The sequence below is a fragment of the Leptidea sinapis genome, chromosome 6 (assembly GCF_905404315.1).
Source record: "Leptidea sinapis chromosome 6, ilLepSina1.1, whole genome shotgun sequence".
NCBI lineage: Eukaryota > Metazoa > Arthropoda > Insecta > Lepidoptera > Pieridae > Leptidea > Leptidea sinapis.
This window is the reverse complement of record NC_066270.1, coordinates 15,994,465-16,021,491: the sequence shown is the minus strand read 5'-3', so window position 1 is coordinate 16,021,491 and position 27,027 is coordinate 15,994,465. Positions and strand designations below refer to the sequence as shown.

Genomic DNA, 27,027 nt, shown 5'->3' with positions numbered 1-27,027 from the left:
ACTGTAAGGCGTCATACATGTGATGAGTTTCAGCGATGCGTTCCAACTTATTATTTCTTCGTTGTACCACAATATCCCTATAACTACTTTCATTGTCCACCATAACTACGGCTATTTCATTTACTTGAGGTGCATTAAATCGTCTTTCGTGTCCGCCAATTGGCTTTTTATCTGCCCGAATTATTATTTTATAATTATCCGAAACCATTTTTTCCATCGCAGTCTTAAATATCTTTATCAATTCATTATTTTCATGTAGAAAGCGTTGTAAATGAAGAATTATATCTCGACGCAATTCTGTAAAATTTGAAAGCCTTTGATCCAGTTCGTCTTCTTCATTTCCTACAAAGTAAATTTGTAAAAACTTCGGAGTATTATTTGGGAGTGACAATAATGATCCAATTTTATGATATACTTGTCCCTGTATTTTAAATACTGGATTAAATCCTTTTTCTTCAATTACTGCAGTTGCTCCAAATGAAGTCATTTGAAAGCATGCATTGTAATTTTTAATTTGTTGTAAGAATTCTTTAGAATTTTGTGTTTCTCCTTTCATATATTCTAGAAATTCCGGTGGCAGTGATTTTAACTCTGGTAATTTAATTTTGCCACTTGAACAGCATATACTTTGCGTTTCTCCTTTGAATTTTTTAGCTTCACAAAATTTGCATACTTCATTCATTCTTCCGATCACTATACTTGAATGTTCAAAATAATTTCTAGTAGGATTATAATGAAACGCCTCTTGTTCAAGACTGTATTTTTGCCGACGTTTTTGACGAACAGAATATACAGTTGTTTTAGAAACTTGAGCCTCCATTTGTTCATTTAGTCGAAGATCACGCATTCTTATTGCATTTTGTATTCTTCTATCATCTGCCTGTTCGTTTGTCTTTCTTTTTCTTTGCAATCTTTTTCTGATTCGGTCCGTTTCTTTAGAATCATTAAGCTGCTCTTCAGTCTGATTATTTCGACTTTGATGATAATTTTCTCGAAGTAATGTGAGACGTTGTTCTCTTTCGTCTGTAGTTTCATTTCTCCGTGACATTTTTTGCCTTTTCGATACAATTCGAGAACGTGAGAATACGCGTTTACGTTTCGGCATCGTTAGTAATATTTTAATTTTTTTTTCACCTTTTTCACACTGCACTAAAATAAAAAAACAAAAAAAAAAGAAACAATATTGTGTATTACACTGCACGTTAAAACTTTTGATTCTTCACTTTAAAAAACACTATACGCTGTTATTTATGATTATTTAATTTTTAATATTTATTTTTTCGTTATACAATTCTTATAAAAAATCGACTGAAGCACGGGTTTGACATTTCGGCTTATATAGTCGCAAAAATTATCCCCACTACCGACCAAATTTTCCGGATTGTTCTAATAATTTTGACTTTTAAGTATCTCAAGAAATTTTAAAAGTTTCTAGAACGATCCAGCATATTTCTAATCTATCAAAAAGTTGAAATACATTTTGGAGCTTTCTAGATCATTGGAGGAATTTCCAGAACATTCTATATTGATCAGAAAATTAGCATACAATCTAGAACATTCTTAATCGTTCAAAACCGTGGCATATAAATCATTTCTAAAATATTCTGGAATATTCTAGATCATTCTAGAAATTTCTCGGTGATTCTAGAATTTTTTCGAACATTTCAAATATATTTGATCAATCAGAGCCTTGGAATACATTCCAAAGATATCCAAATTATTCTTGGATGTTCTAGATTATTCGATAAATTTCTAGATCATTCTAGAATTTTCTAAATCATTTTTATTCAATCAGAATCTAAACGTAAATTTTAGAACTCTTTATATAATTCTAGAATTTTCCAGATCATTCTAGACATTTCTGGATCATTCTAGAATTTTCTAGAACATTCTCATTCGATTAGAATCTAAATGTAGATTTTAGAACTTCCCAGATCATTTTAGAATTTTCTAGAACATTCTTATTTAATCAGAATCTAAACGTAGATTTTAGTACTCCCTACATCATTCCAGAATTTCCCAGATCATTCTAAACATTTCTGGATCATTCTAGAATTTTCTAGAACATTCTCATTCGATCAGAATCTAAACGTCGATTTTAGAACTTCCCATATCATTTTAGAACTTCCCAGATCATTTTGGAATTTTCTAGATCATTCTAGAATTTTCTAGATCATTCTAGAATTTTCTAGAACATTTTCGATCGATCAGAACATTGGTATACATATTAAAGCTTTCTAGAACATTCCAGAAATTTCCTGAACAATCCAGACCATTTTAGATCAATAATAGTCACATTTTCAAAGTTAACATCTTTCAACCCCCGTATCTTTTACACCCTTATAATTATCGACTTGCAACCACCATAGTGCACAATGGGAACCTTGTACCTATTGCCACATACAAACACTTTTGGTCTGCGATGCGTAGTTTTGGCTGCAAGGTGAAATATAGGGACACACACCTCCAATTTTATATATATAATAGATAGATATTCTTCACGTTACACAGCTTGTTCAAAGTCAAGCTAAGTATTTATATAATCTTCATCTTCAAACATAAATAGTACAATTTCCCATAAAAGTGTTCGTGTTTCGTGTTCTTCATGTTTCATTTTCTTCATATACATATAGGTTCGCATGAAAGTCCGAAGCCAAGTCTTTTATTGATAATATTCTTGTTCCAATTAAGATCAAGCTTAGCCCCTTATTTTTAATAATAAACTTTTATTATTATTATTATTTATATTTATTATATCAATACTAAAATATACATCTCATAAACGTTATAAGAAATATATACATGAATTATAAATAATAATGATGAATATTAGTTGTATATAAATATAAGATAATATGAAACTAATTTAAGGTATAACTACAAATATAATATTAACATTTATACATTAAAGTTAAAGTCCAATAATAATTTATGGACGAATATGTTTAAGTCTGTGTCAAAAGCCAAGACGTATTTTCAAATTTCGCCTACCGTTGAAACTTGAAACTATGTAAAAGAATAGGTACTCTAAGCTTGGTGGTCTACCTTAACGTGACATTGGCAAACTTGTGGTATACCTTCCACAGGAGCCATAGTAGGAAGAATAGAATAGAAATTTGTAAAGAGGCACGAAGCAGTCATAAGTTTTCAATAACTGCTGAAGTGAGCGCGGGATGTCTTCAGCATTCTTATAAATATCCAAGAGGCAGTCTATCAATGTAAATCTTTGAAGATTATATTGGGGACAGTCAAAGAAAATGTGATCAAGAGTTTGGATGGATAAATTACAGAATTGACAAGTTGGAGAATCCTAAAACACCGATCCTAAATAAATGAGCACCACTACGAGAATGTCCCAGACGTAACCGACAAATTGTGGTGTAAAATTTTCTGTGTAAGTATTTTTTCTTTTTAACAAACCAGGGAGGAGAGATTTCGTTTTTAATGTCGGCTAACCATTTGCCCTTTGTTTGAACAACTTGTTGCCAATAATTCTGAAAGTCTTGCAAGAATGTACCTTTAAAATGAGACAGTGCATCTGTGTGTGGTATGGGAATGTTCAAAGCAGTATGTATCTGATTACTATTCACAATAGATTTAGCAAGATAATCAGCTTGTTCATTTCCTTCCACGCCTATGTGTGAAGGAGTCCAGAATAAAACAATATCTTTTGTTAGGTATAAGCATTGATATTTGTCTTCTAATATTGTAAATGATGAAATTAGTTGTAACATTACATTTAGGATATTGTAAAGCTTTTAAAACACTCATGCTATCTGTTATAACAATCCAATTATTATATGACTGTTCTCCAATATATTCTAGAGCAGCATATATGGCAGTACATTCTGCTGTGTATATACTAGCCAAGGTATTTAACCTATGACCAAACCCACTCCGCAGTTGTATGTCATAAACTGCCATAGAGACAGCAGTATTACTTTTAGATCCATCAGTATAAAGTTGGTTATAATTTTGCCACTCTGACAGCATACTATATACATCTTCCTTATATTTTAATGATTCATTAATAATTATTTTAATAGGTGTATATTTTGAATTAAAAGAATTTAAATAACATGGCCAAAGAATACTAGAAAATAGATTATGATCACAAGAAAAATGTAACAAATCAGAGATGCCTTCTACTTGATAGTAGGAATTATTGTCAGTTCGGTTAATATAGTCCTGTATCTTTAATAAGAGTGGATGATTATTAATAGAAGTTAATTTGAGAAAAAATTTTGTTTGTAGATATTTGAATCTAAGAGCTAGTGGGGGAATATTACATTCTACTTGTAATGATATAATAGGAGTAGACATAAAAGCGCCTGTTATGATCCTTAAGCATTTATTTTGTATTTTTTCTATTTTATTCACTAATGTAATTACTCCACCATAACAAAAGAAGGCATACTCAAAATGGCTACGGACTAATGACTTATATAGTGTTAGCAAGATGCGTGGGTCTGCACCCCAATATGTACCAGCTAATGATTTCAGAATATTGCAATAAAATTACTTAAAAACGTAACTCCTAAAAACTTTATTGAATTATCTATTGAAATTTCCTGAGTACCATAATATATTTTTGCATCTCTTATTCTTATAGAATGCTTTGAAAATATTACTACTTTGCTTTTGTCAATACTGACCTCAAGACTAAGATATTGAAAATAAAGCTCCAATTTTTTTAGTGCTACATTAAGATCTAACACAACATTTGATAAATTAAGTCCTGAACTATGCACTACTAGATCATCAGCAAATCGGAGGTTAGAAACTCTATTACCCAAAACAATATTTATTTGATTTATGTAGATTATAAAGAGCAATGGACTCAAACTTCCGCCCTGCGATACGCCTCTATATGAATATCTAGGTCCTATTAATTGGTTATTGACTCTAACATAAAGTTTACGACCATGCAAGAAATTGAATATCCAACTAACTATTTTTTCAGGGACATTTAAAGATAGAAGAATGGATGATAATTGTTCTAAATCAACATTATTAAATGCTCCTACAACATCCAATATCTTATTGTCAATCTGGGCACTATGGATGTCAAGACATAAATGCCGTATACTCTCACAAGCAGAACGACCACATCGAAATCCAAATTGACTATTAGGTAAGAGGTTGTTACTTTCAATATAAAATATTAATCTCTGTTTTATTAATTGTTCAAAAATTTTACCAACACACGAGCTTAGTGTGATAGGACGATATGAATCAACTGAACTAGAATCTTTCCCATGCTTTAAAATTGGAATTAGACAGTCTGTTTTCCATTCTTCTGGAATAGTGGAGTTCTTCCATAGGAGATTTAATATTTTTAGAAACTTATTTAAGTTAGAAGAGTGTAGGAGTTTAAACATTTTATAGGAGAGCCAATCCAAACCGCATGCAGAGTCCTTTCTTGATGATAGACCGGCTTTTAATTCTTCAATAGTAAAAGGCTCAATCATAAAAGAGTTGGTGCTATTTAACGGATGATTATTGTGAATAATTCTCAAATGGTACTGTATCTGGAGTATATTTGTGTAAAAAGTTGGATATCCAATTATTGCTAGAGAAACAATTATTATTAGAATATAAGTTCTTAAATTTCCTCATTTTTGTCCAAATCTGTTTCATTGGTGTTTACCTATTTATGGTGGAGCAAAAATCCTTCCAGGATTTACGACGTTCAAGTCTTAATATACATTTTTTCTTTGCTTGAGCTTGCTTAAAATGAATGTAGTTTTGGATATTACAATTTGATTTGAATAACAGATAAGCCTGTTTGCAATCTTCTACCACTTTAGTACATTGCCCATTCCACCAGGGAAGTTGTCGCTTTCTTTTAGGTAGATTAGTAATATTGTTACAGTGGTAGTTGGTTTTAGGTACTGAATTTTCTACCGCTCTAAGAATTATGGAACAGAAGTTATTGTAAGACCTCTGTAGATTACAATTATTTATATCAAATTGTTTTAACAAGTCATTTACTAAGTTCTCATATTGGTCCCAATTTACTATTTTCAGATTACTGTGTGGAGGAATGTTGGATGGAATTGAAGAAGATTCAGTTTCCGACACTACCATGGAAAATTTTGTGATTGTAGGCAAGTGATAGCTGCCCAAAGAGTCCTGATGAACTTGCCATTCACAGCACAGGAATAATGAAGATGATACTATTGTTAGATCTAGTCCATTTGGTCTCCAAGAATTAGTACCCACTGTAGTTGGTTGATCATTATTTAGGAGCATTAAGTCATTATCGTCTATTACATCCATGATGTATCTACCTCTAGAATTGGTTCTATTACAACCCCAAATGGTATGGTGAGCATTAAAATCACCAGCAATTATTAGTGGTTTTGTATTTATATTTTAATTTGTATGGTATCTTTAATAGCTGAACTAATTGTGTGTGAGCTAATGCTTTGATTCTGTGTTTTATTTAGTGTAATGACTTTTATTATTGATTCTGTGATTAGGTTCATTGCTCCTGGATTGGATAAAATTAAATTAATGATGTCTTGTGTGTTCTTTGTCTTATTGAGTGATGGAAAGTTTGTTGGATGTTTAAATAAATCTGATAATGGTGTTTTACTTTTATTTTTACTAGGTATCCAATATCTTTTTTTGTTTTATAGGGCATTGACCTGATACTGCAAGATGGTTACCTTTACAGTGCACACATACTGCTTTGTCAATAGGTATAGTACATTCTTTATATGAATGATTTTCAGTGCAGATTGAGCAACGCTGAGCATTCTTACAGAATTTAGCCAAGTGGTCAAACCTAAGGCATCGGAAACACTGCTTAACTGGCGGCACATAAGGTCGCACTGGTAGACGCCACATCTTTAAGTGAACGTAATCTGGGAGTGAAGTAGATGACGCAAAAGTAATAATGACTGCCTGTGTAGGTTGTAATATAAAACCACTATCGGATTTGTTTTTTTTCATTATACGCCGAACAGAAATATTTTTTTTTGTACTTGACAAAGATTTGAAAATTTTTTTGTTGGACATATCAATGGGTACGGAGGAAATCACTCCAGACAATTCAGTGACACCAGCTGGGATGGACGCCTTAATATTTTGTTCCCTTAAAAATGTCGTGTTGTCTAGGAATGTATTAGCCAAATTGGGTCGTTCAAACACTACTCCTATCTTATATTTGTTGAGTTTCTTAAGATATTTAATGCCTTTAATGAAGCGCGATAAGTAGCTACTAAGAGTTAGCATGTCACGACTACCAAGTGGCTGTTCAGTGACACTCTCTATGAAGACTATAAATTCATGACCGGCACCTGCGTCTTCCGGATATCGGCGACAAGAGTCGGCCACCCTATATGGCAAATAAAAGTCCTCGTGGTCTTCCAAAACTGTACGCGAATCTGAGTATTCGCTACTTTCAGAGGTGGAATCTAAAATAGACTCACCTTTATCTCGTTCCGGCTTGGTTTTTTTCCGCCTTTTCGACATCTCTTAGCACAAACCTAAATCACTAAATATATAGACTTTTACTTATACTAAACAAATTAAATGATAAACATATACAAATATTTATATACTTTTCAAAAATATGAGGATTATATACAATATAATAGAAATATTTAATTTTATAGTTAAAAAGACCGCCCTAAGCAATCAAGAGATCCCGCGCTTTTTTTTCTGGGCGTAGACAGATAATGTTGCAGCTGTATTTCGATGCGAAAAAAAAGGGTGGGAACCTCAGTTGGCGCTGTTTACAAAAATATTCAAATTATAATTTTATATAAGTAATTAAAGTATTTCTCATTGTTTTGCTATGAAAACAATTTCTAATATAGTGAGTGACTGCTAAGATGGATGGAAATGCGTTGGGCAGGGATAAACCGCCCACATCACTAAAACGTCCTCGGGCCGAGGAGTGAGGGTTATCACTTTCAAAAAAAACATAACATATTTTTTAGATTTACAAGAGCGACATCTTAAGTCAATTTCCCAAATACTGGCGTTGAGCAGGTTATCAACTGTAGAGTAAATCCTGTAGAGTGTAGATGAAGCCACAACCTGAGAGTTGAACAAAGCAAACAGAATTTTGTAACGAGGCGGTACTCGAACGGTTAGCTCAGTTGGTCAGAGCACCGGCACGGAACGCCGGAGGTCGTGGGTTCGAGTCCCGCATCGTTAATAAAATTTTGTTTTTCAAATTTTATTTGTGTAAATAAATATGTTGATGGTGAAGGTGGTGAACAAAAGAAGGACTTTTTACCATATTATAAACCCAATTATAATATCAATAAACTCGCGTGTCCTACAGACTGTTAGCATGACTTTTTAAAGTATTTAATTGATTTTACTCCACTTTTATAATTGGGAGTTAGCTTTAACTTTAGCAATGTTTTTTTAAACAGTCCCATCTGAAAGTCATTTATAGTAGCTGGTTAAATCTGAAACGATTTTGTATGAGTTTGAGGGTTTTGGTGCTAATTTAATCAACACTTGTGCTTGAGTGAGTCTATGATTTTTGATTCATGAAGCTGTGCAGTGGATACCTTCAAAAAAAGTGCATCCTTAAAGGTCGGCAACGATCCTGTTGCAATACCAGAGGAATCACCTCTGGTGTTGCAATAGAATGTGTGCGGCGATGATCACTTAACATCAGGTGACCCGTACGCTATTTTGTCCTCCTTTTCTATAAAAAAACTGTAAGTTTGGCTTGTGTAATAAAAATATACCGTTATTGTAACATTTTGCTGGAATATTATTTGCTAGATGTGTGTGTGTGTGTGTGTGAGATATAATAAGAAGTTATTACATTATTATAACACATCTCTTTAGGTGCATACATCAAAGACAAAGGTTAAGTCAAAGTCAAATAAAATTTATTCAATTAGGCTTAAATTAAGCGCTTTTGAATCGTCACTATAAATATTTGTTTAAAATTACTGAATCTACGATTGGGGGTCCTACCTACACTGCATATTTTGGTACGTGGTCGCAATCCAAGGACTTTATTGTCCCAACGGCAATTTCTTCGTCGAACTATGTGCACTGCCCACTGCAATTTCAGTTTCGCAATCATTTGGGCTATGTCGATGACCGTGATTCTCCTACGCATCTCCTAATTTCTGTTTCGATCTCACACGAAAATACTCGGAGTTTTCTCATTAGGCCCATTGATAACGACATGGTCGCTAACTATAGTAGCCACACTAATAGACTAATTATCTATATTTTTATTATTATCTTTGCTTCATATCCGTGATATTGCTAGTCTATACGTATCAGGCGTAAATCTCTGCAACGTTTACCGCTCAAGTCGGACCGCAACGGGCTTGCAGTGGTATATATCTGTTTGGGTCATCACCACAACAATAAACAACTTCATCATATAACCTCTGGATTTGTTCACTGTTACTTATCGCAAATAATCTCCTACTGTCTTTATTGGGATCTACTGTGTCAATATCTTTTTGAGTTTACTCCTTAAGGCTTAGCACGCACTGCGATTAATAGCGAGCGGTTTAGAAATAGCTGCATACAACCTCGCACTGCGGTTGGCGTTTTGCTTAATTTTATTCCAGTGTCACCATGGATTTCTGGCGAGCAGCATGTATTGCGGTTTGATTTTAAAAATAGAAAAAAAGAAAGCGAATACAGCGCCGCCATAGGTACTTGGAACACCCATTAACATATAAAAGACATTTGAAAATATATTTTTGCAAAATGTACAACGACGTGCGGCAGCATCCCGATAAGTTTATTAATTACTACAGAATAACCATTGGTACTTTCGACAAATTATTACAATCTGTAGGCCAGTATCAGTACGTCAGTGCATTGATGCAAACGGTCGTGTTTTTGAACAGCGAATATTTTGTAACTACCTACGATGGTTCTAACAAAGTGTGATAAATGTAATAGAAATATTACCAAAAAACTGCCTGGCTTGGTATGCAGTAGGTGTAATGTAACGGTACATGCAGACCCAGCATGTGCTAAGCTATCAAATAAACAGCTTAGTACTCTTCGCAACTCAACGAGCATCGAGTGGAGCTGCGATGACTGTATGAAGAACGTAGCACGCAGATCGTCTTTCATAACACCTGAAGACAATTGCGATGATACAGAATCGGTAATAGATCACGTAATAAATACCCAACTTGACACGCAAAAGCTAATCCAGGATATAAGCCGTGAACTCAAAAAAACATTCAGAGAGGAATTTGGAAGCCTTGAAACATCTATTGAGTTTCTGATTGATCAGCTATGTACCATTGAGCAATCCTTAAAGAAACAGGATGTCAAAATAAAAGAACTTGAGAATAAAAACCTCGATCTTCGAAATAGAAATAAGAACCTAGAACTAAGAGTAACTGTTTTGGAGCAGGATACAAAAAGTTTTCATCAAAAGTCGTTAACAAGTACCTTAGAAATAGCAGGCTTACCTGAAACATCTGTAAAAGATATAGGTAAAGTGATAGAAACGCTTGCAACGAAATTGAATACCAACGTGATATTATGTCCTCCCAACGCTTGCCCGGCCCTAAAGATCGTCCGTGTACATTTCTTGTAGAAATGAAATCTAAAGCAGCCCAAAGACAGTGGATCGATGCAGGGAAAGAGAAACGTCTCACGGTAGGTGGACTCTTGCCAGAATCACCAAAAGAAGCAGCAGAAAATCGAGTCTATATTAGAGAGGCCCTAACAAAATATTTAAAAACGCTGTTATATAATACCAAAACCCAGTTAAGTAAAATTGCCCAGTTTATTTGGTGTAAGGAAGGCAAGATTTGTATAAGAAAAGGCCCAAATAGTAAAATGTACTATGTACGCACTGAAAAGGATATAGATCAATATACAAAAACAGCTGTAACCTTCTAATATCACATTATAAAGTATTATTCTAAACAGGTACTATACATTATAATATCTTACTGTTATTATTTCTTAGTAGAATTTAAATTACTTAGTAAACAAATAATACTCTAATGGCAATAAAAATAAAAGAAATCTTAGATTGTAATAATATAAATAATTACTTTCTACAACTACCACCTAAAAGTCATGCATTGTTTACTTGTATACATTTTAATATACGTTCTATAATAAAGAATTTCACCAAACTCCAACAAGTGATTAGCACTATTAATTATCCTATAGATTTGATAGTTTTATCCGAAGTTGGCATTTCAGAAAGTGTTGTGAATTTATATAATTTAGCGGGTTATAATCTGTATGCCCAATTACGAGATAAAAAACGGGGAGGCGGTATAATTATTTATGTAAAGAATTACCTTAAGTTTACACTAACACCACACAAAACTTTTATGTTTGAAAACTTAGCAGGTATAATAAAGTTCCCCACCGATGTAAACGTAGTTATATGTGCAATCTACAAACCTCCGTGTAAAAATAAAAACCTTTTTGTAAATGAACTTAGCAGGTACATATCACGCTATGTCTCTAAAACAAATAATATATTACTTATCGGCGATACAAACATAGACCTAACAGACCAATCATCCCATAAAGATTACTACTTGGATGCACTTAGTGAGTACGGATTGATGTGTGGTATTTCAAATTACACGAGAATAGAAACAAAACTAAATAAGGTCACCAAATCTTGTATAGATCATATTTTCGTGCGGTTCCCCACATTAGATCCGTACTTGGCGGTGCTTGACGATGTACTGGCGGATCATCGAGGTATTGTATTTACATGCATTAATAACTCGTCACCAACGAGACGTATACAGGGTGCTACAAAAAGGATTACTATTGATCAAAATATTTTTCACAAAGAAATGAGTAGGGTTGACTGGAAACAGACTAGCTTATTAAATACGCCAGACAATATATTGGCTTATATTAAAAAGTCGTTTCTAGCAGCCAGAGAGGTTGCAAGAAATTATAAATTAATAAAATACAAAAAAAACAAAACTCAATCAAATACAGCTCCTTGGACAACGTAAATCGGCTTTGCGAAAAAAAAAGTTTTTTAAGCTTTGGATAAAGAGTAGTTATGATCCCTTAATCAGACTACAATATAATAAAACCAGAAACAAACTCCATAAATTAATGGAATCCAAACGTGACGCATATTATTTAAAAGAAATAAATAAAAAATTTAAAGATATAAAAAAAATCTACAAAATTATTAATCAAATGCTAGGGCGGACAAATTTAACCATTGACGAAGTGATACTAAAGGCATTCGAAGGCCATGGCCTTTCCGTTAAACAGATAGCTGATAACTTTGCGAATGGATTTGAAAAATCAGTAAAAAATATAATTCCAAATTGCAAATTAAAACTTACTGATGCAAGTACGTATCGCAAGCCCTTAAATACTACAATGTTATTCCAAAAGGTCTCCAAAGACGATGTTAGTAATGTAATTAAGAAATCACACTCAAATAAGGCACCTGGACTAGATGGTATTCAAGTAAGTGAACTTAAACTAGCTAACCAATATCTGGCCCTACCAATTGCAAATTTAATAAACTGTAGCGTCGAAACAGGCGATTTTCCTAATGACCTCAAAATAGGTTGTGTAAGACCAGTGTACAAAAAGGGTCATCACGAAAATTATACGAGCTACAGGCCAATTCTTTTACTTTCTGCAATTGACAAAATCATAGAAAGAATCGTGTGTGATCAGGTTCATCAATAATTCTATCAAAAGAAAGAGGTAATTAGTAGCAATCAATTTGGGTTTCAAGCGGGTAAAAGTGCAACAGACCTCCGATGTTCTTTCACTGACGAGGTAAATGCTCACTTAAACAACAAAAAAATTGTACTGGCCCTATTTATTGACTTTTCGCGGGCATTTGAAACATTGCAGCATGAACAACTAATCCAAAATCTAGATGATTGTGGGATCAGGGGTCCGTTACTAAAGTGGTGCAAAAATTATCTCACAAATCGTACATTTACTGTTAAAGTACAAAATACATACTGTGACCCCAAAATGGTGACCGAGGGAACGGCTCAAGGATAAGTCCTGGGTCCCCTACACTTTTTATCGTATGTGAACGAATTAGGAAACTGCCTAAAATACAGCACGTGTTACCAATTTGCAGATGACACTTGCCTTATTGTGTCAAGTAAAGATACCCAGAGCATGTGAAGATCTTCAGTCTGACTTGGACACGATAACTAAATGGTGTCATGATGCTGGTTTAGTACTAAACATTAGTAAAACTAAGCTCATGATTATCAAATCACCCTACATCAAGCACCCTACACCAAAATCTATAATTTCACACAATCATAATTGTCTGCATAGGCTAGGAACCTGTAGGTGTCCTGCAATTGATATAGTGGATACACATAAATACCTTGGCCTAATAATTGATTCAAAATTCAACTGGAGCTACCATATCGAACACATTAGCAATAAGTTACGCCAGTTCCTAGGAAATATAAAAATATTAAAAAATAGAATTCCCTTGAAAGTAAAAATTATGCTTTATAATTCATTAGCGGAATCCTATATTCAATATGGCCTAACAAGCTATGGCCGTACATATTCCTCATATCTGAAGCAAATATACAATCTTCAATTAAAATTTTTAACAAATACACTATCTCCAAATATGTTTCGAAAATTAAAACAAAACGAAAATGAAATATTTAAACATTGCAATATCACACATTTATCATAAAGTTAAGCAAATGCTATTGAGCTAATACTTTTTTAATGAAAAAATAAGATTGCAAAAGATAGAACATCCTATACAAACAAGAGCCATAACTCAGAACCGGTTGTCGATTCTCCGGGCCTGCAACGTGTACGGCGAACGAACTGCCGATTACCTAATACCTCGCTTGCTAAATGAGCTGCCACTTGACTTAACACACTTGAGCGGCAAAATTTAAATACTAAAAACATTAATTATAGAATAAAGGATTACCTATTACATAAATTATAGCAGCTAAGAGAATTTGAACCTGCTAAGTCATATTTATTCGTTTTTAAGTCTTTTAAAATATTTTCACTGTGTTCATTTAATTTATAGCATAAGTTGTTGTTGAGTTGTGACTTATTATTAAGTGTTATTAGCATTAGTTGTTAACCTTTGTGGTTTTTTTTGGATGCTAATTTGACCTAGTTTTATATCGGTATATGTAATATGATAAATAAAATAAAAAAAATCTACAATATAAAGACACTGCATTTTGTAAGGCAATATCGCCTAAAGATCTATCCTCTGCGCTCGCCCAGTCGAGCCTGACTAGAAAACCGAATGTGGTTAACCGCCGTGCGTGCGCCACCATACTAATACTATGGAACACAAAAAAACGTGCTTTTACAAACCGCGATAAAAATGTAGCAAGTTGCGTTTTTAGAATCAGTCACTGAAAAAAGTTGCCAATGCGTGCGCTTGTATAGAAAGCTATGTCTTATTTTTTTGCGTTTTCAGACTTACGCTTAAAAGCATGCGTTTAATCACAGTGCGTGCTAAGCCTAAGAATCGGTTTTCATAAAAGGCGCCCGGTATGAGAAAAATATGGAGAGCATCCGGATTGACGAGTGGCTTTTACTCTCCATATTTTTCTCATACCGGGCGCCTTATATGAAAATCGATTCTTAAGGAGTAAACTCCAATAACAATGATATTAATAAATGCTCTAATTGAGTATATTAATCAACTTCATAGTTAATAGTGATTCTTCTTATGGTCAGGTACCTAATTTTTAAAATCTGTGATCAACAGAATCTATCGAAAACCGTTATGTTGTCGTATTACTCGATAAATTCAGTGTTCGATTTGGAAATACGAAATAGGTTATGAAAGTGACAATAGATGACGTTTAATCTAGAATGATTTGTTTTTAATTTGAACTTAGATGGGATGTCTGTGGTTCAACGCCATCTAAATAAAGTTTATGAAACTAACGTACATTACACAACACTTCTTATTGCAAAATAAAATAATTTTCAGAAGTAACGCTAGGTGGCCGACAGGAAAATAAAATGCTAATTATCGTCTTATTTGTAAACAGACGAAGTCTGTTTTTATTTAAATGAGAAAAACGTTACTATCCGATTTGATGAGTAGCTTTAACTCTCCACATTTTTCTCATACCGGGCGCCTTATATGAAAATCGATTCTTATGGAGTAAACTCCAAAAATCGCTACTCGTGAAATCCTTGTCCCGCAACGCTAACTTCACTTTGACAATTTCAGTTTGACAGATCATTTAATTTCTTCGTAATTGTCATTTCGTTTCTTGTTGTAGGTATTCGAATTTCGTTAAGCTACCGACTTCTTAAATAGCATAGATAATACATTAACTAGTAACTACCTACCCAATTAAATTCCAATGCTAGTTGTCTGTATTTACAGTTCGTATATATATTATTCCTGAGCAAATAAAACGATCTTTTATTTTAGGTTTAATATATTATATCTAATTACCATTTGTCTAATATTATAATGCAAAAAAATGTCGTTACAGTAGTACGTCTACCTAGGTAGATAGGTAGATTTTTTGTCTAAAAAAACATGGTTTGTTAGGCACAATATAAATATGTGATAAATCCTTAGCAGCTAGGCATTTATTAAACATACTGTGCATCAGCTGTCAACATATTATAGTTTAAGACGCAACCTCATTTTTATATCTTCGACTGCTCAGCTCCTAGATTGACAAATCTTGCTAAATTTTCAATTATGGATTATTTAAATGTAAGCTTTTAAATGGTACCACTTTTATCTTGTTATCACCAGGGCCCAGAAATGTATGGAACCGTTTCAATCTCATGTCTGTGCTATATGCCATATACCTGCATGCATTACTTGTATTCATCGTCAATTAATATTTTTCCTATAACGGACAGCTGAATACCCAAATGTAGCGAGCAGTTGAGGAGTTTGGTGTTTGTATCATAAACTTAGTATGTACTAGCGTAATAGACAAATACTCTCCTCATTACGGCGAGAATAAATTTAAAATGTTCACGTGTGTATTATGATTAGGTATGTAGTATTTTGCTTTTGGTCAATCCCTACGTCAAATATTGATAAACGGCGTCATATTCACGTATACCTACTATATTTTATTTTCTAACAATTTTTTTATTAATATAATCTTTAGAAAATAGTGTTTACTGCGTATATAAAATGTCATACAGAATATTTTAGTAAATATGTTCTACGAAATAAGCACCACGAAAGCAGTATAGAAGAATCATTATTTACATGTGAGATGTTTCTTTATGTTGATTTTTGCTGTAGATAACAACACAATCTAACACAGAACACGACACCATTTTATTTTTTTTATTAATATCAATATAAACACTAAAATTAATATGCGATCCAATATCACAGGAGACTATTGGACACTAAAATTATTTCAAAATGGTTTCACCTCCATCTATTATGTCTCTTTCTCACACCTAGGTTTTTGTGTAAGAATAGTTATCTCACTCTCTCTATCGTCTGTTATGATAGTAAACTGAGTTTGCGGTTTGAACAATAATATGATATTCATAATAATTATTCATCATTCGGTAAAAATGGCGCCCAAGTGATAATAATTCGATATTTCATTAGTATGCAGAATTAAGCATTAGAGGAAAAAACAAATTACACATTTTTTTATCACAATAAGGGACAAGACGAGCAGGACGTTCAGCTAACGGTAATTCTGAGCGGTATCACAGTTGCGTTCGCCACCTTGAGACATAAGATGTTAGGACTGATTTGCCCAGTAATTTAACTAGCTATGGCGCCCTTCAGACCGAAACACAATAAGGCTATATAATGCTTACAGATTACTGCTTCACGGCAGAAATAGGCGCCGTTGTGGTACCCATAATCTAGCCAGAAATAAAAATATTATTACGACTCATTTTAAGCTCGGAAATCAACAGCTGACGTCCGTTTCTACTATCAAAGATCTGATGCTAGGCTTCATAGCACGTGTATCCAAGCAATTCAAGGACAAGTATACTGACATATATCTATATAAGTCCCTCGTGCGGCCCCAACTAGAATATGCAAGCCCAATATAGAATTCTTTTTACTCGATCCACGAAGAAAGAGTCGAGACTGTTCAAAAGAAGTTCTTACGCACATTAAATTATCGTATTAAAGGAAACCGAGCCCACTATAATGATTTGTTGCTTGAATATAACTTTCATTAGCTATGTCAGCGCCGCGCTATAACAGACTGTGTAACTTTAAAGAAGATATGTACTGGTGAGCTGACTTTTTCTGAGCTCCTCAGTCTCGTATGCTTTCACGTCCCAGCCAGGTCTCTCCGCTCATGCATTACTTTTGAGCTACCGTCCCCAACAACAAACATTGTGTTTCGCGCGCCATTACACAGGATGTGTAAATCTTATAATAATTGTTTTCTTGACATCGACATATTTTCGTGCTCCCCTGCTATGTTTTACAAAACCCGGTTTACAATTAAAATTGAAATCTTTGTTATCGTTGCCCCAACTTTAATTATTTTTTTTTGTATTTATGCGCATAATCAAATTAATTATTTCTGTGAATGTTTGATTGTTCTCTTTGTTATTATTGTATCTGTTAAACATGTGTTAGGACTCATCAATATTTATATTTTAAATCTCTTCCTATATTGTTAATTTTTTGTGATGTGTTTGTTATGTTTCCTTGTAATAATAAATAAATAAAGGAATAAACCATGAAGATATAATATAATTAGTAATAATAATACAATAAATCTTAGATGTTAGAAGCCAACTCGTCTAGAAGCGAAGATAGTTCTGGATTTCCGCCGAAGTTTTCAATCTGTGAACAAAATTAATGAAATAATGTAATAACAATAGGATACGCAACTACCGACATTCTAAGATTTTGCACAAGTGAATAATATTTTTTTCAATTATTGCATGACCGATGCTAGCACATGTCATAATAACTGTTTAGTTTTGAAAGTCTAAATTTCTTACTAAAACTATATTTAAGTGTTTTACGCATTTAATATCAGTTTATTTGTTTATTTTATTACGTAGGGATATTAATTTATATAGTACTAGCTGACCCGACATATGTTGTTCTGTAGATTATAAAAAAAACTGTTTTATTATATATTTGCCAATAATATTTCAAAACATCAAGAATTATTTCGTAAAAAAAGCTCTCTGTTGTTATAATGAAATTGTTTCACAGCAGAACTGGCATATTACGTCAATGAATTCTCTCACAGAAAATATGTCAATACAAAACAAATATTGGAAATAAAAATAATTATGGGTCCAAAACAAAATAAAAACTACCCTATCTCTCAAGTTCGACTAAACTGCACTCCATAAAGTAATCCCCATTAAAATCCGTTCATTAGTTTTGGAGTCCATCGCGGACAAACAACGTGTCACGTAATTTTTATATATTAAGATAATATACTAGCTGACCCGACAGTAGCTGTTCTGTACATAATAAATAATTAAGTACTGTTTTTTTTAAGAATTTGTCAATAGTATTTTATAACATTAAGAATTATTTCGTAAAATATGCTTCCTATTCATAGCAAAACTGTCAAATCGTGTGTCAATAAATTCTCTCACAGAAAATATGTCCATACAAAACAAATATTGAAAACTAAAATTAATTATGGGTCCCACATCGAAATAATCTCTCAAGCTGTTTCATTAAAACCCGTTCATTAGTTTAGGAGTCCATCGCGGAAAAACAACGTGACACGTAATTTATATAGCATTATAAATGCTAAAGCATTCAAATGTCAGCGACCGCGACATCCCCAGCTTACACCCACAATATGTCGGACAATTTATCTGCAACTTGGAAAAAAGTTATTCAACAGTTTTTGGACCTGTTTTATAAAATGCCTTTACAAATTATTGTCAAATATAATAATGTGCTCTTTATGTGCCTTACATGGGGTTCTTTCTTCTATCTTCTTTCTTCATTCTAACAATATCTCGTTTTGATTGAAAATGGCATGACGTATCGGCCATCTTTATATGCTTCCAACTGCGTCCATAGAATTGCGTGGCGACACTGTTATGACCAAGTCGCGCTGTCGAACGGCCAACTTGAATCGCGCGACGCGGTCGCAGCCTAACACGCTTCATTCATATATTGATAGTGAAGTGTATGTACATTGTGCTCTACTATTGTTTTTCTTTTTAGTAAATCGTTATAACCCTCCGTATCAGTTTCACATAACTCCCCTTTTTCATTTTTAAGTAAAAACAAGTGCATTAGCGTCTCATCTGCCAAATTGTCTATGGCAGTAGCGATCACTTCAATTTAAAAGCGCCTATAAATGACATTGAAATAACCCTAATTCTTTCCGTCTGATAAAAAAGATCATAAACTACGTAAATTATTAACTTTTATGTTTATAATTTATTATAATAATTTTGCAAAAAATAATAAATCATTTTATTTATTTTAAATCCGAAAATCTAAAATTTATCTACATAGTTTTAATATATGGCTATATAATTTTTTATAAAATATATACATATTATACTAATATTATACATGATATACAAAATGTTGACTTAGATATCGCTGACCACACTGAACACTGTCAAAACAATAATAATTTTGAAGTTTTCCGAATGTCAAACAGCCTTGTAAATAAACGCGGCAATCGCATACGTCCGAATAAACCAATCATAAGCAAATATATATTTATAAATATTTAGTATATTCTTGGTTTATTACCAGTTATAACTTTATACCAAGTTTATTTTTAAGGCCGATGAAGTTTGAAATTTCGAAGTATCCTAAATGTTATACATATAAAACATGAGGTCTACCTTACCTCTATACGAATCGTTCGTTCAAGTTGTAATATTTTGTTTTTCGTATACTGCAGACTGCCAAGCTCCTCCAGTAGCAACACACATTGTTTCTTAAGACTTATATCAGTGGTTCGTTGACGGAGAATATCTTTCGTAAGAGTTAAGGCATTTTGTAAACGTTTATTTTAAATTAATATATGTATAAAATAAAAGTCAATTTCAAATAAAGAATCTTTATGCGTAGAAATTTGCTTTTGCCTAGTGCGCTTTTAATATTACCACCGATTTAAAAAGTGTAGAAGAATATTTTTTTATTTCTTTGAAGACTTCTTTTTTAATTTTATTTCGACCAGCTTTCGACGAAGAGAGACAACAAACCTCCATTAGCTGGCTAGATGCATCCAGTTGGGCCCATTACGAAAGTCTTAATATTGTCAGGGTGTTGAGGCTTTCGTATAACTAAGCCTCAACAGCTACATCGGCTAAGTAATAATATAGATTTAAGATTTCCTTGAATCAGTATCACTTCATTCATTTACATCAAAGAAATTAAACTTACGAATATTAAAAGTTATACTTATTACCAATAACGACCACATTGAAATGGTTGAGTTTTGTAAGGAACTCATTGCCACTCTTTTCAAATTCAAATGTTTTTATCCAAATTAGGATATGATATGCAATCAGATTTCAATAATATGTGTATGTGGGCTCATGATGTCGGATTGGTTATTAATATTGACAAAACTAAACTAATGTATGTACATTCGTCTCATCATAAAACACAAAATGAACCCGCTATTATCGCCCACCACCACCGTTGTTTCCACAATCCAATACAGACGTATGGTTGTATTAAAATAGAAAATGTACAAGAATACTCATACCTTGGGCTTGTGATTGATAATAGACTCAATTGGGGACCTCAAAAAAACCATGTTTGTGCTAAATTGAGATCGGTGCTTTGTAAACTTGCATATTTAAAATATAAGTTACCTTATAGTGCCCTAAGATTATTATATATGGCTCTGGCGGATTCCGTTATAAACTACGGACTAAGCAGTTACGAAAGGACGTACAAGTCATATTTAGAGGATATATACAAATTACAAAAAAGAATTCTTAAAACTATCGTTCCAAATTATTTTTATAAACACAAAGAAAATACGGATCTTGCACTATTTAAACATTGCAAGGTTATAAATGTCTTTGATAAAGTGAAATTCCGTATATTGTCAGATATAAATGAATCTAAATTCCTTCGAGAAATTCAAAGACTGCCTCATCTAAGACAATTTACAGGAACAAACATGTCATTTAAATTACCTAAATCTACAAATATATATGGCACCAGAGCAAACAACTACGTCATTCCTCTATACTTAAACGAGACTCCCTTAGAGATTCAAAAATTATATATAAATAAAAATAAATATAAGTCATCGTTAAAAAAGTACTTTTTACAAAATCCTTCATTAATATAATTGTATCTGCGGTAAGCTAAGTAGACAACTAATTTGTAATTACTAACATTTAGTTGATAATTATTTTTTGTTTTGCATTTTAATGATTTCTATACTACTTTGTTTAAAATTGTAAGTTAACATCTTGTAATAACTGTATTAATTGAAAGTAATTGTTGTTTTCTTTTTAAATATTATGTAATTTAATTCTAAGCGGCTTCACACACAGATAAGCTTCCTAAAGTTTAAGTGTGTGTTATTATATTGTAAGCTATAACTATATTGTATTTTAAATAAATATTCTAAAAAAAAAAAAATATCAATTATTGAAAGTCAAAAACTACCACCCATATGAAAAAGACTTGCGGACGTCAGACTTGCAGAGAAGCGGGCTTCTCTTTTTTTTAAAAAATATGGTTATAATATCGTACAATAAAATTTATTATTTAATAGCCTGAGGGAGGTCGCTCCATTCCCAATCTGTGGTATCTTTACGGAAGTAATTTATGTTAAAATAGTAACCTTTACCACACAAACTCGATTTGCCGAGTAGTAGGCGTAATAACTGTATGCTTGTTCCTGGTTATCACAGTTTCTAGCAAATTAACTTATGTGGCTCTATGTAAATATAATTCGTCGCAGGAAAGTCTTCAGTAAATTTACTGAAGCTCCAAATGACCATTTCGAGAAAAAGCTGTTTAAAGTTTTTTTTTTTCGTTTTTAATTCATAACTTTTTTCCCAGCACACGAATTTCGATGACGTCAAGGTAAACTTTTATTAATTTATCATTTTCTATGTCCAGAAGTACAAACCATATTAATTGGACTGTTGGTTTGTGATATAGTGGCACTTAAGTAAAAATGACTTCAATTTACAGTAAATCAAAATTTCTTAACCGCCATTTGATTCAAATATTTCTAGCAATCAAAATTACTTATAACTCTTTCGCATATAAATTGGAAAACGACAAATTATCTGGAACTATAACAATAATGTAATGTTCGTAATCTTAAATTACTGGAAGGACTTTTACAAGTCTGGTTTCATCATGTTTAAACAACTTAAAAAGTGATCGGCTCATTATGTTGAATCACTAAAAATCCATAAAGGTAGGTTATTGTTTTAGTTTTTTCGAGTAAAAAGACGTAAGAGATAATTACTTTTGTCTAGTCACAACTAATAACAACAAGTAGTAAAACTACTTAAAACTTCAGTAAATACACAATAAGAGCTACTTAAATACTGTAGTTCCAAAATTAAAGTTACTTGAACCATAATTAACAACGTATACTCTATATATTACTAATGTGTAAGAGTAAAGTGTGTAAAGTATAGCTGGGCAAAGGCCTCCTATTTGAGTTAAGAGGGAAATAGTTTCGTGAAATAAATTAAAATACAGCTGTTAATTCGTATTTTTTTTAACAATATTAAAATCTTAGAGATTGGTATCTAAGTACCTACCTATTACAAAAAAATATCAACTACTGAAATAAAAAAAATGAGAATCAACGTTTCTTTCAGTCTTTGACATTTAAAAATAAAATAAAATAAATTTCTAATCAATACAATCTTCATTAACTAATAAACTTTTTCGACGGTATTTAAAAAACCAGTATAAAATAGCAAATGGTGAGTTGGATCCATTTCAATCTTAAGCCTATACTTCATCTTCCTCGTCTGTTTCAGCCAAGCAGTTTTAAACTTTGGGATCATTATTCATACTTCGATATTCCGTATGATACACAGTTGATATCACATTATTTGAGCACAATTTGTTCAGATCGGTGTATTTCTTTTTGCAAATTGTTGCATTACTTTGTAGCATGGTTTAAGCTGTAGGTTATTTTTCTTCACTATCTCTATTTGTTCTGTTTGCGCATCCGGATTCATAGAGCATTTCGCAAAAGCCATATTTGCCACCGATTTCTTAAATGTTACTGTCCTCAAATTGCTAATTTTTCCGGTTAAAATATTTTTCAGCAACTGTGTCCCATTTGTTAAAATCAGCATAATTGGTGGTATATGGTCTTGGTGACTTCCTAGACATAGTAAAAATTGTGCTCCACTGCGACGGTGCCCACACTATAATGCCTCATAAGCTTTTATCTATAATGGAGTGCATAGAGTTGACCGGCATGGAGGTATGCCCCGGGAGCAAATAATTTATTTAAATTGATAGAAGAGTGTTACACTTCTTAAGAATTTCATTTAAACATGTTAATACTATCTTATTTTTATTTTGCCCCGGAAATGTCACAAGTCACAATATAGTAATAAATGTTTCACTGTACCCCTTAGATCCACATTATTGATGTACTTATCTAAAATTGATGATATCTCATTGGCACCCCTTTTTCCAGTATTTTCTGACCATGTGTAGCAGAACCCGTTTCTAGTGCCTGGTTCATAGAATGTTAAATTATAGACAGCCACTTTGTGCGAGTAATACAGCATCATGTTTTTACCGTGGGGCATGTACCTTTTGAAGGTCAACTGATGCGCATAAAACACTGTTGTCTTTATTATGAATACTTTGATGTGCTAAACCTTTCAGCAGATTCTTCTTTGTCAGTTAAGTATTTCCGTTTTTCTTCTTCATCAAAACTCTTATTATTCTCATATTGTGCACATTTCAGATACTTATCTTTGCGGGGGAAATGGAATCCAATGTTAAATTCAGTGTTGAATATTATTTTAAAAAGTTTTTCTTCAGCATAGGCGTTGCCATTTGTAAGCTGAGTCTCTTCTCTGCTATTTTCTTCTCTTCTCTGTTCTTGTGCTATTTTCCTGCAGTAGCGTGAAGGCAAACCTGGTAATTCCTTTATGTATGTTCGTACCTTTTCGGTAACTGAATTTGGGGTTTTATTATGGGGTTCGTGTTTTCCACGCATATCTTCTTTTGCTCTACCAAATGATGCGTTGTTTACTGTATTGTACAATGTTTTTTCTTGAGATCTAGTGTACAAGTCAAAAATTGTTGACACACTTGGGCTTGCCCTTCACCATCGTTAATAAAGTAATTAAAAGTGTTGGTACGCTTAGCCGTATCTGCTCGCTTTCTTTTTACACCCATCTTTTTAGAATGGCTTACCAACCAGTCTTTACGTCTTTCAGACGATAAACCCCAAAAATGTAAAAATATCGCTTTTCTCTTTTCATCAGTTATTTCGTAACATGCGTTAAAGCAATTTTGTGAATTACAGTGATTTTGTTTCATTTCTTTGGCTGTAATAACTTTTCCTTTAGAATTTACATACTCATTTGGCCCGGAATCTTTTTTTGCTTTGTTTTGTTTTCTTTTGTTCTTCTGTTTCTTCTTTTCTCTACCCTCAACTTCAGAAACTTCATTCTCCTCTTCTTGAATCTTCGATTTCGTAGTCTTCTTAGATCTCTAATTTTTCTTCTTTGATTTCTTACTTTGCTTCGTACCATCGGATACCGATCCAGATGATGAATGTTCCCATGCCGAAGAACTCCATACAAAATCTTCATTATCTGACAAAGAGTACGTACTTCTCTCTTGTTTGTCGTCTCAACCGCTTATTTTTTATGTATTCATCATGATCATTTTTTTCATGAACATTTTCATGCTTCTCTTGGTTACTATCTTTATGATTGTCAGTTCTTATCTCATCTTTTTCATCTCCACTTATCTTATTATCCAAATTGGCGTTTTCGCTTATATGCGATTCATTTTGTACTGTTTCATTTATTTCAGATGTTTTCCTATCTTTACAAATCTCTCCTTCATAGCTTTTTTGGTCATCCTGTATATTCATTCCTATGTTAATAAAATTAATTTCAGCGGTTACTTTTCCATTTTCCTGTAAATTCATAATATCTATTTCTTTAAAATCTTCCATGCATTAAAAATCTATGTCGTTGTTACAAATACCGACACACGTGTACACACTCTCAGTGGCTCTGTCGAGCAGACTGACTGATACGCGGCGTACGTGCGGGTTAATCAGGTTTTGCAGTATTGCAGTATTCCATATTTTTTACTTTAGCGACGTAAATGACGTATTGACCAGCTTTCTATTTTTACTTCTATAACTTTTATAAAATATTACTTCATAGGAAAGATACTGAAAGTCAAAAACTTGCTCAATAACAGGAAGGCAAAATTACGTATACGCCGCTTCCTGCGTAAAAATGGAAAGACTTATATTCTTACAAGCCTTACTTATTAAATACTTCAATTCAAAATACTTATACCAACTTTTATGTTTGTTTCAAGTAGTCCGAAAATACTTAGGTGACAGGCACGAATAAAATGCCAAAAAAAAGTGTCGTTTAAGGACTCTGGCTGATGAAAATCCCCTTTTTCTCCATTTACTGAAACGCCAAAATAGTGCTCGTATCGCTATGGGACCCATACTGATCGACGCAGAAAAAAACGCTGATTCCGAATATCTATATAACTCAATATGCCTATTTTGGCGCTTCAGTAATTCTGCCTTTCTTGCGACGATATAATCATCAAGAATATATTGAGAGGAAACTGTTAAGATGTTTGTTTCATTGCCTGCGAGGACTTTTAAACTGTATCTTTGTTTAGACTCGACCACGGACTAGTAAAAATATAAGGACTCCGTGTCACCTTACATAATAGTGTAGCACCAAAACAAGCCGATTAACGTGTAAATACATAGCCCCACGCACACACTTATACTACTACAGGCCGATAGGCGGCCATTTTGAGAATTCTCATCGTCTGTGAACGCTGCTTCACTTGCTAATATCACGGCGCGAAGTCCTTCTTTTTTTACTCGTCCGTGGACTCGTAATATATTATAGCTAGGAGGACAACCGGTACCTCCAGTAATTACCGCCCAATCATATTTGTTGTGAATCTTGTACGACGGTCCAAATCTGTCTCGCTCGTGGCCAGTTTTTTATATAATGCATTGTTTCTCAAACACCGTAATATTTTTATAAATTTTGCACCGATTTCCACAAAAAACCTTTAAACATCCATAATAAATAAAAGTATACTTATTCCATTTATTTTAATTCACTTGAAGACTTTAAGCACAAATTATTTTAATTTAAACGAGAGAAAATAATTGCTGCAAAAGGATACCCAAAACAGCCTCGCCTCCATCTTGTTTTGCGGCGTGTATGATGGGCATAGTGAATTTACCCTCCGTCAGATCTTCATAGAAATATTGACTTGCCTGTTCGATAAAAATTAAGACAAATTATTAGGTTATTTCTTAGATAATATTAAATGGTTCGGGTTGTAGTAAAACTACTTGGAACATTAATAATTTGTAGCAACTCTCAATCACTGTTAATGCTCAACTGTGATTTGTTGATGTAATTTTATATGTGTTCAACCTTGTGTGCAGAAGATATATTGACAGTTTTGACCAGCTCTCTGAATAAAATGCGTATATAACATAATTACAGTAGCAGGCCAAAAACTAGAAAGATATGCGCAAATACAAATATTTAGGTATGTGGTTAGATGAGAACTGCAATAGTGACCAGGAAATTAAGACCAGAATTGAATTGGCTCGAGGCACCTTTAGTAAAATGACCTTTACAACCGCGGTCTTAAGATTTCCTGGCGCACTCGTTTACTACGCTGTTACATCTGGCCCATACTTCTATACGGATGTGAGGCGTGGAATATTAAAAAGATCCTCAGGAAACATTTAGAAGCTCTCCAAATGTGGGCATATAGACGTATGTTGGCCTTTTGTTGGACTCATAAGGTCACGGATGTGGAAGTTCTGCGGCATATCAATAAAAAACGCGAATTCATGCAAAAAGTCGCATATTTGGGACTCGTGCTTAGGAACG

General features: G+C 33.1%; 2 protein-coding genes across 6 annotated transcripts in view; both read right to left on the bottom strand.

Moving 5' to 3' along the window:
- Nucleotides 1-7,566, bottom strand: part of LOC126964826 (bifunctional purine biosynthesis protein ATIC) — a 46,907-nt gene extending 39,341 nt beyond the window's left edge. The window contains exon 1 of the mRNA XM_050808130.1: nucleotides 7,440-7,566. The gene's annotated coding sequence lies outside the window, so the exon portion shown is untranslated. The remainder of the gene's footprint in view (nucleotides 1-7,439) is intronic.
- Nucleotides 7,567-17,654: 10,088 nt separating this feature from the next.
- Nucleotides 17,655-27,027, bottom strand: part of LOC126964841 (terpene synthase-like) — a 36,390-nt gene continuing 27,017 nt past the window's right edge. For all 5 annotated transcript variants that reach the window (XR_007729433.1, XR_007729431.1, XR_007729434.1 and 2 more), the window contains 3 exons: nucleotides 26,303-26,396; nucleotides 19,773-19,900; nucleotides 17,655-17,767 (listed from right to left, as the gene is read on the bottom strand). Coding sequence is in view for 1 of the 5 variants with exons in the window: in XM_050808158.1 (XP_050664115.1) it covers nucleotides 17,702-17,767; nucleotides 19,773-19,900; nucleotides 26,303-26,396 (288 nt within the window). In the remaining 4 variants the exon portion in view is untranslated. The remainder of the gene's footprint in view (nucleotides 17,768-19,772; nucleotides 19,901-26,302; nucleotides 26,397-27,027) is intronic.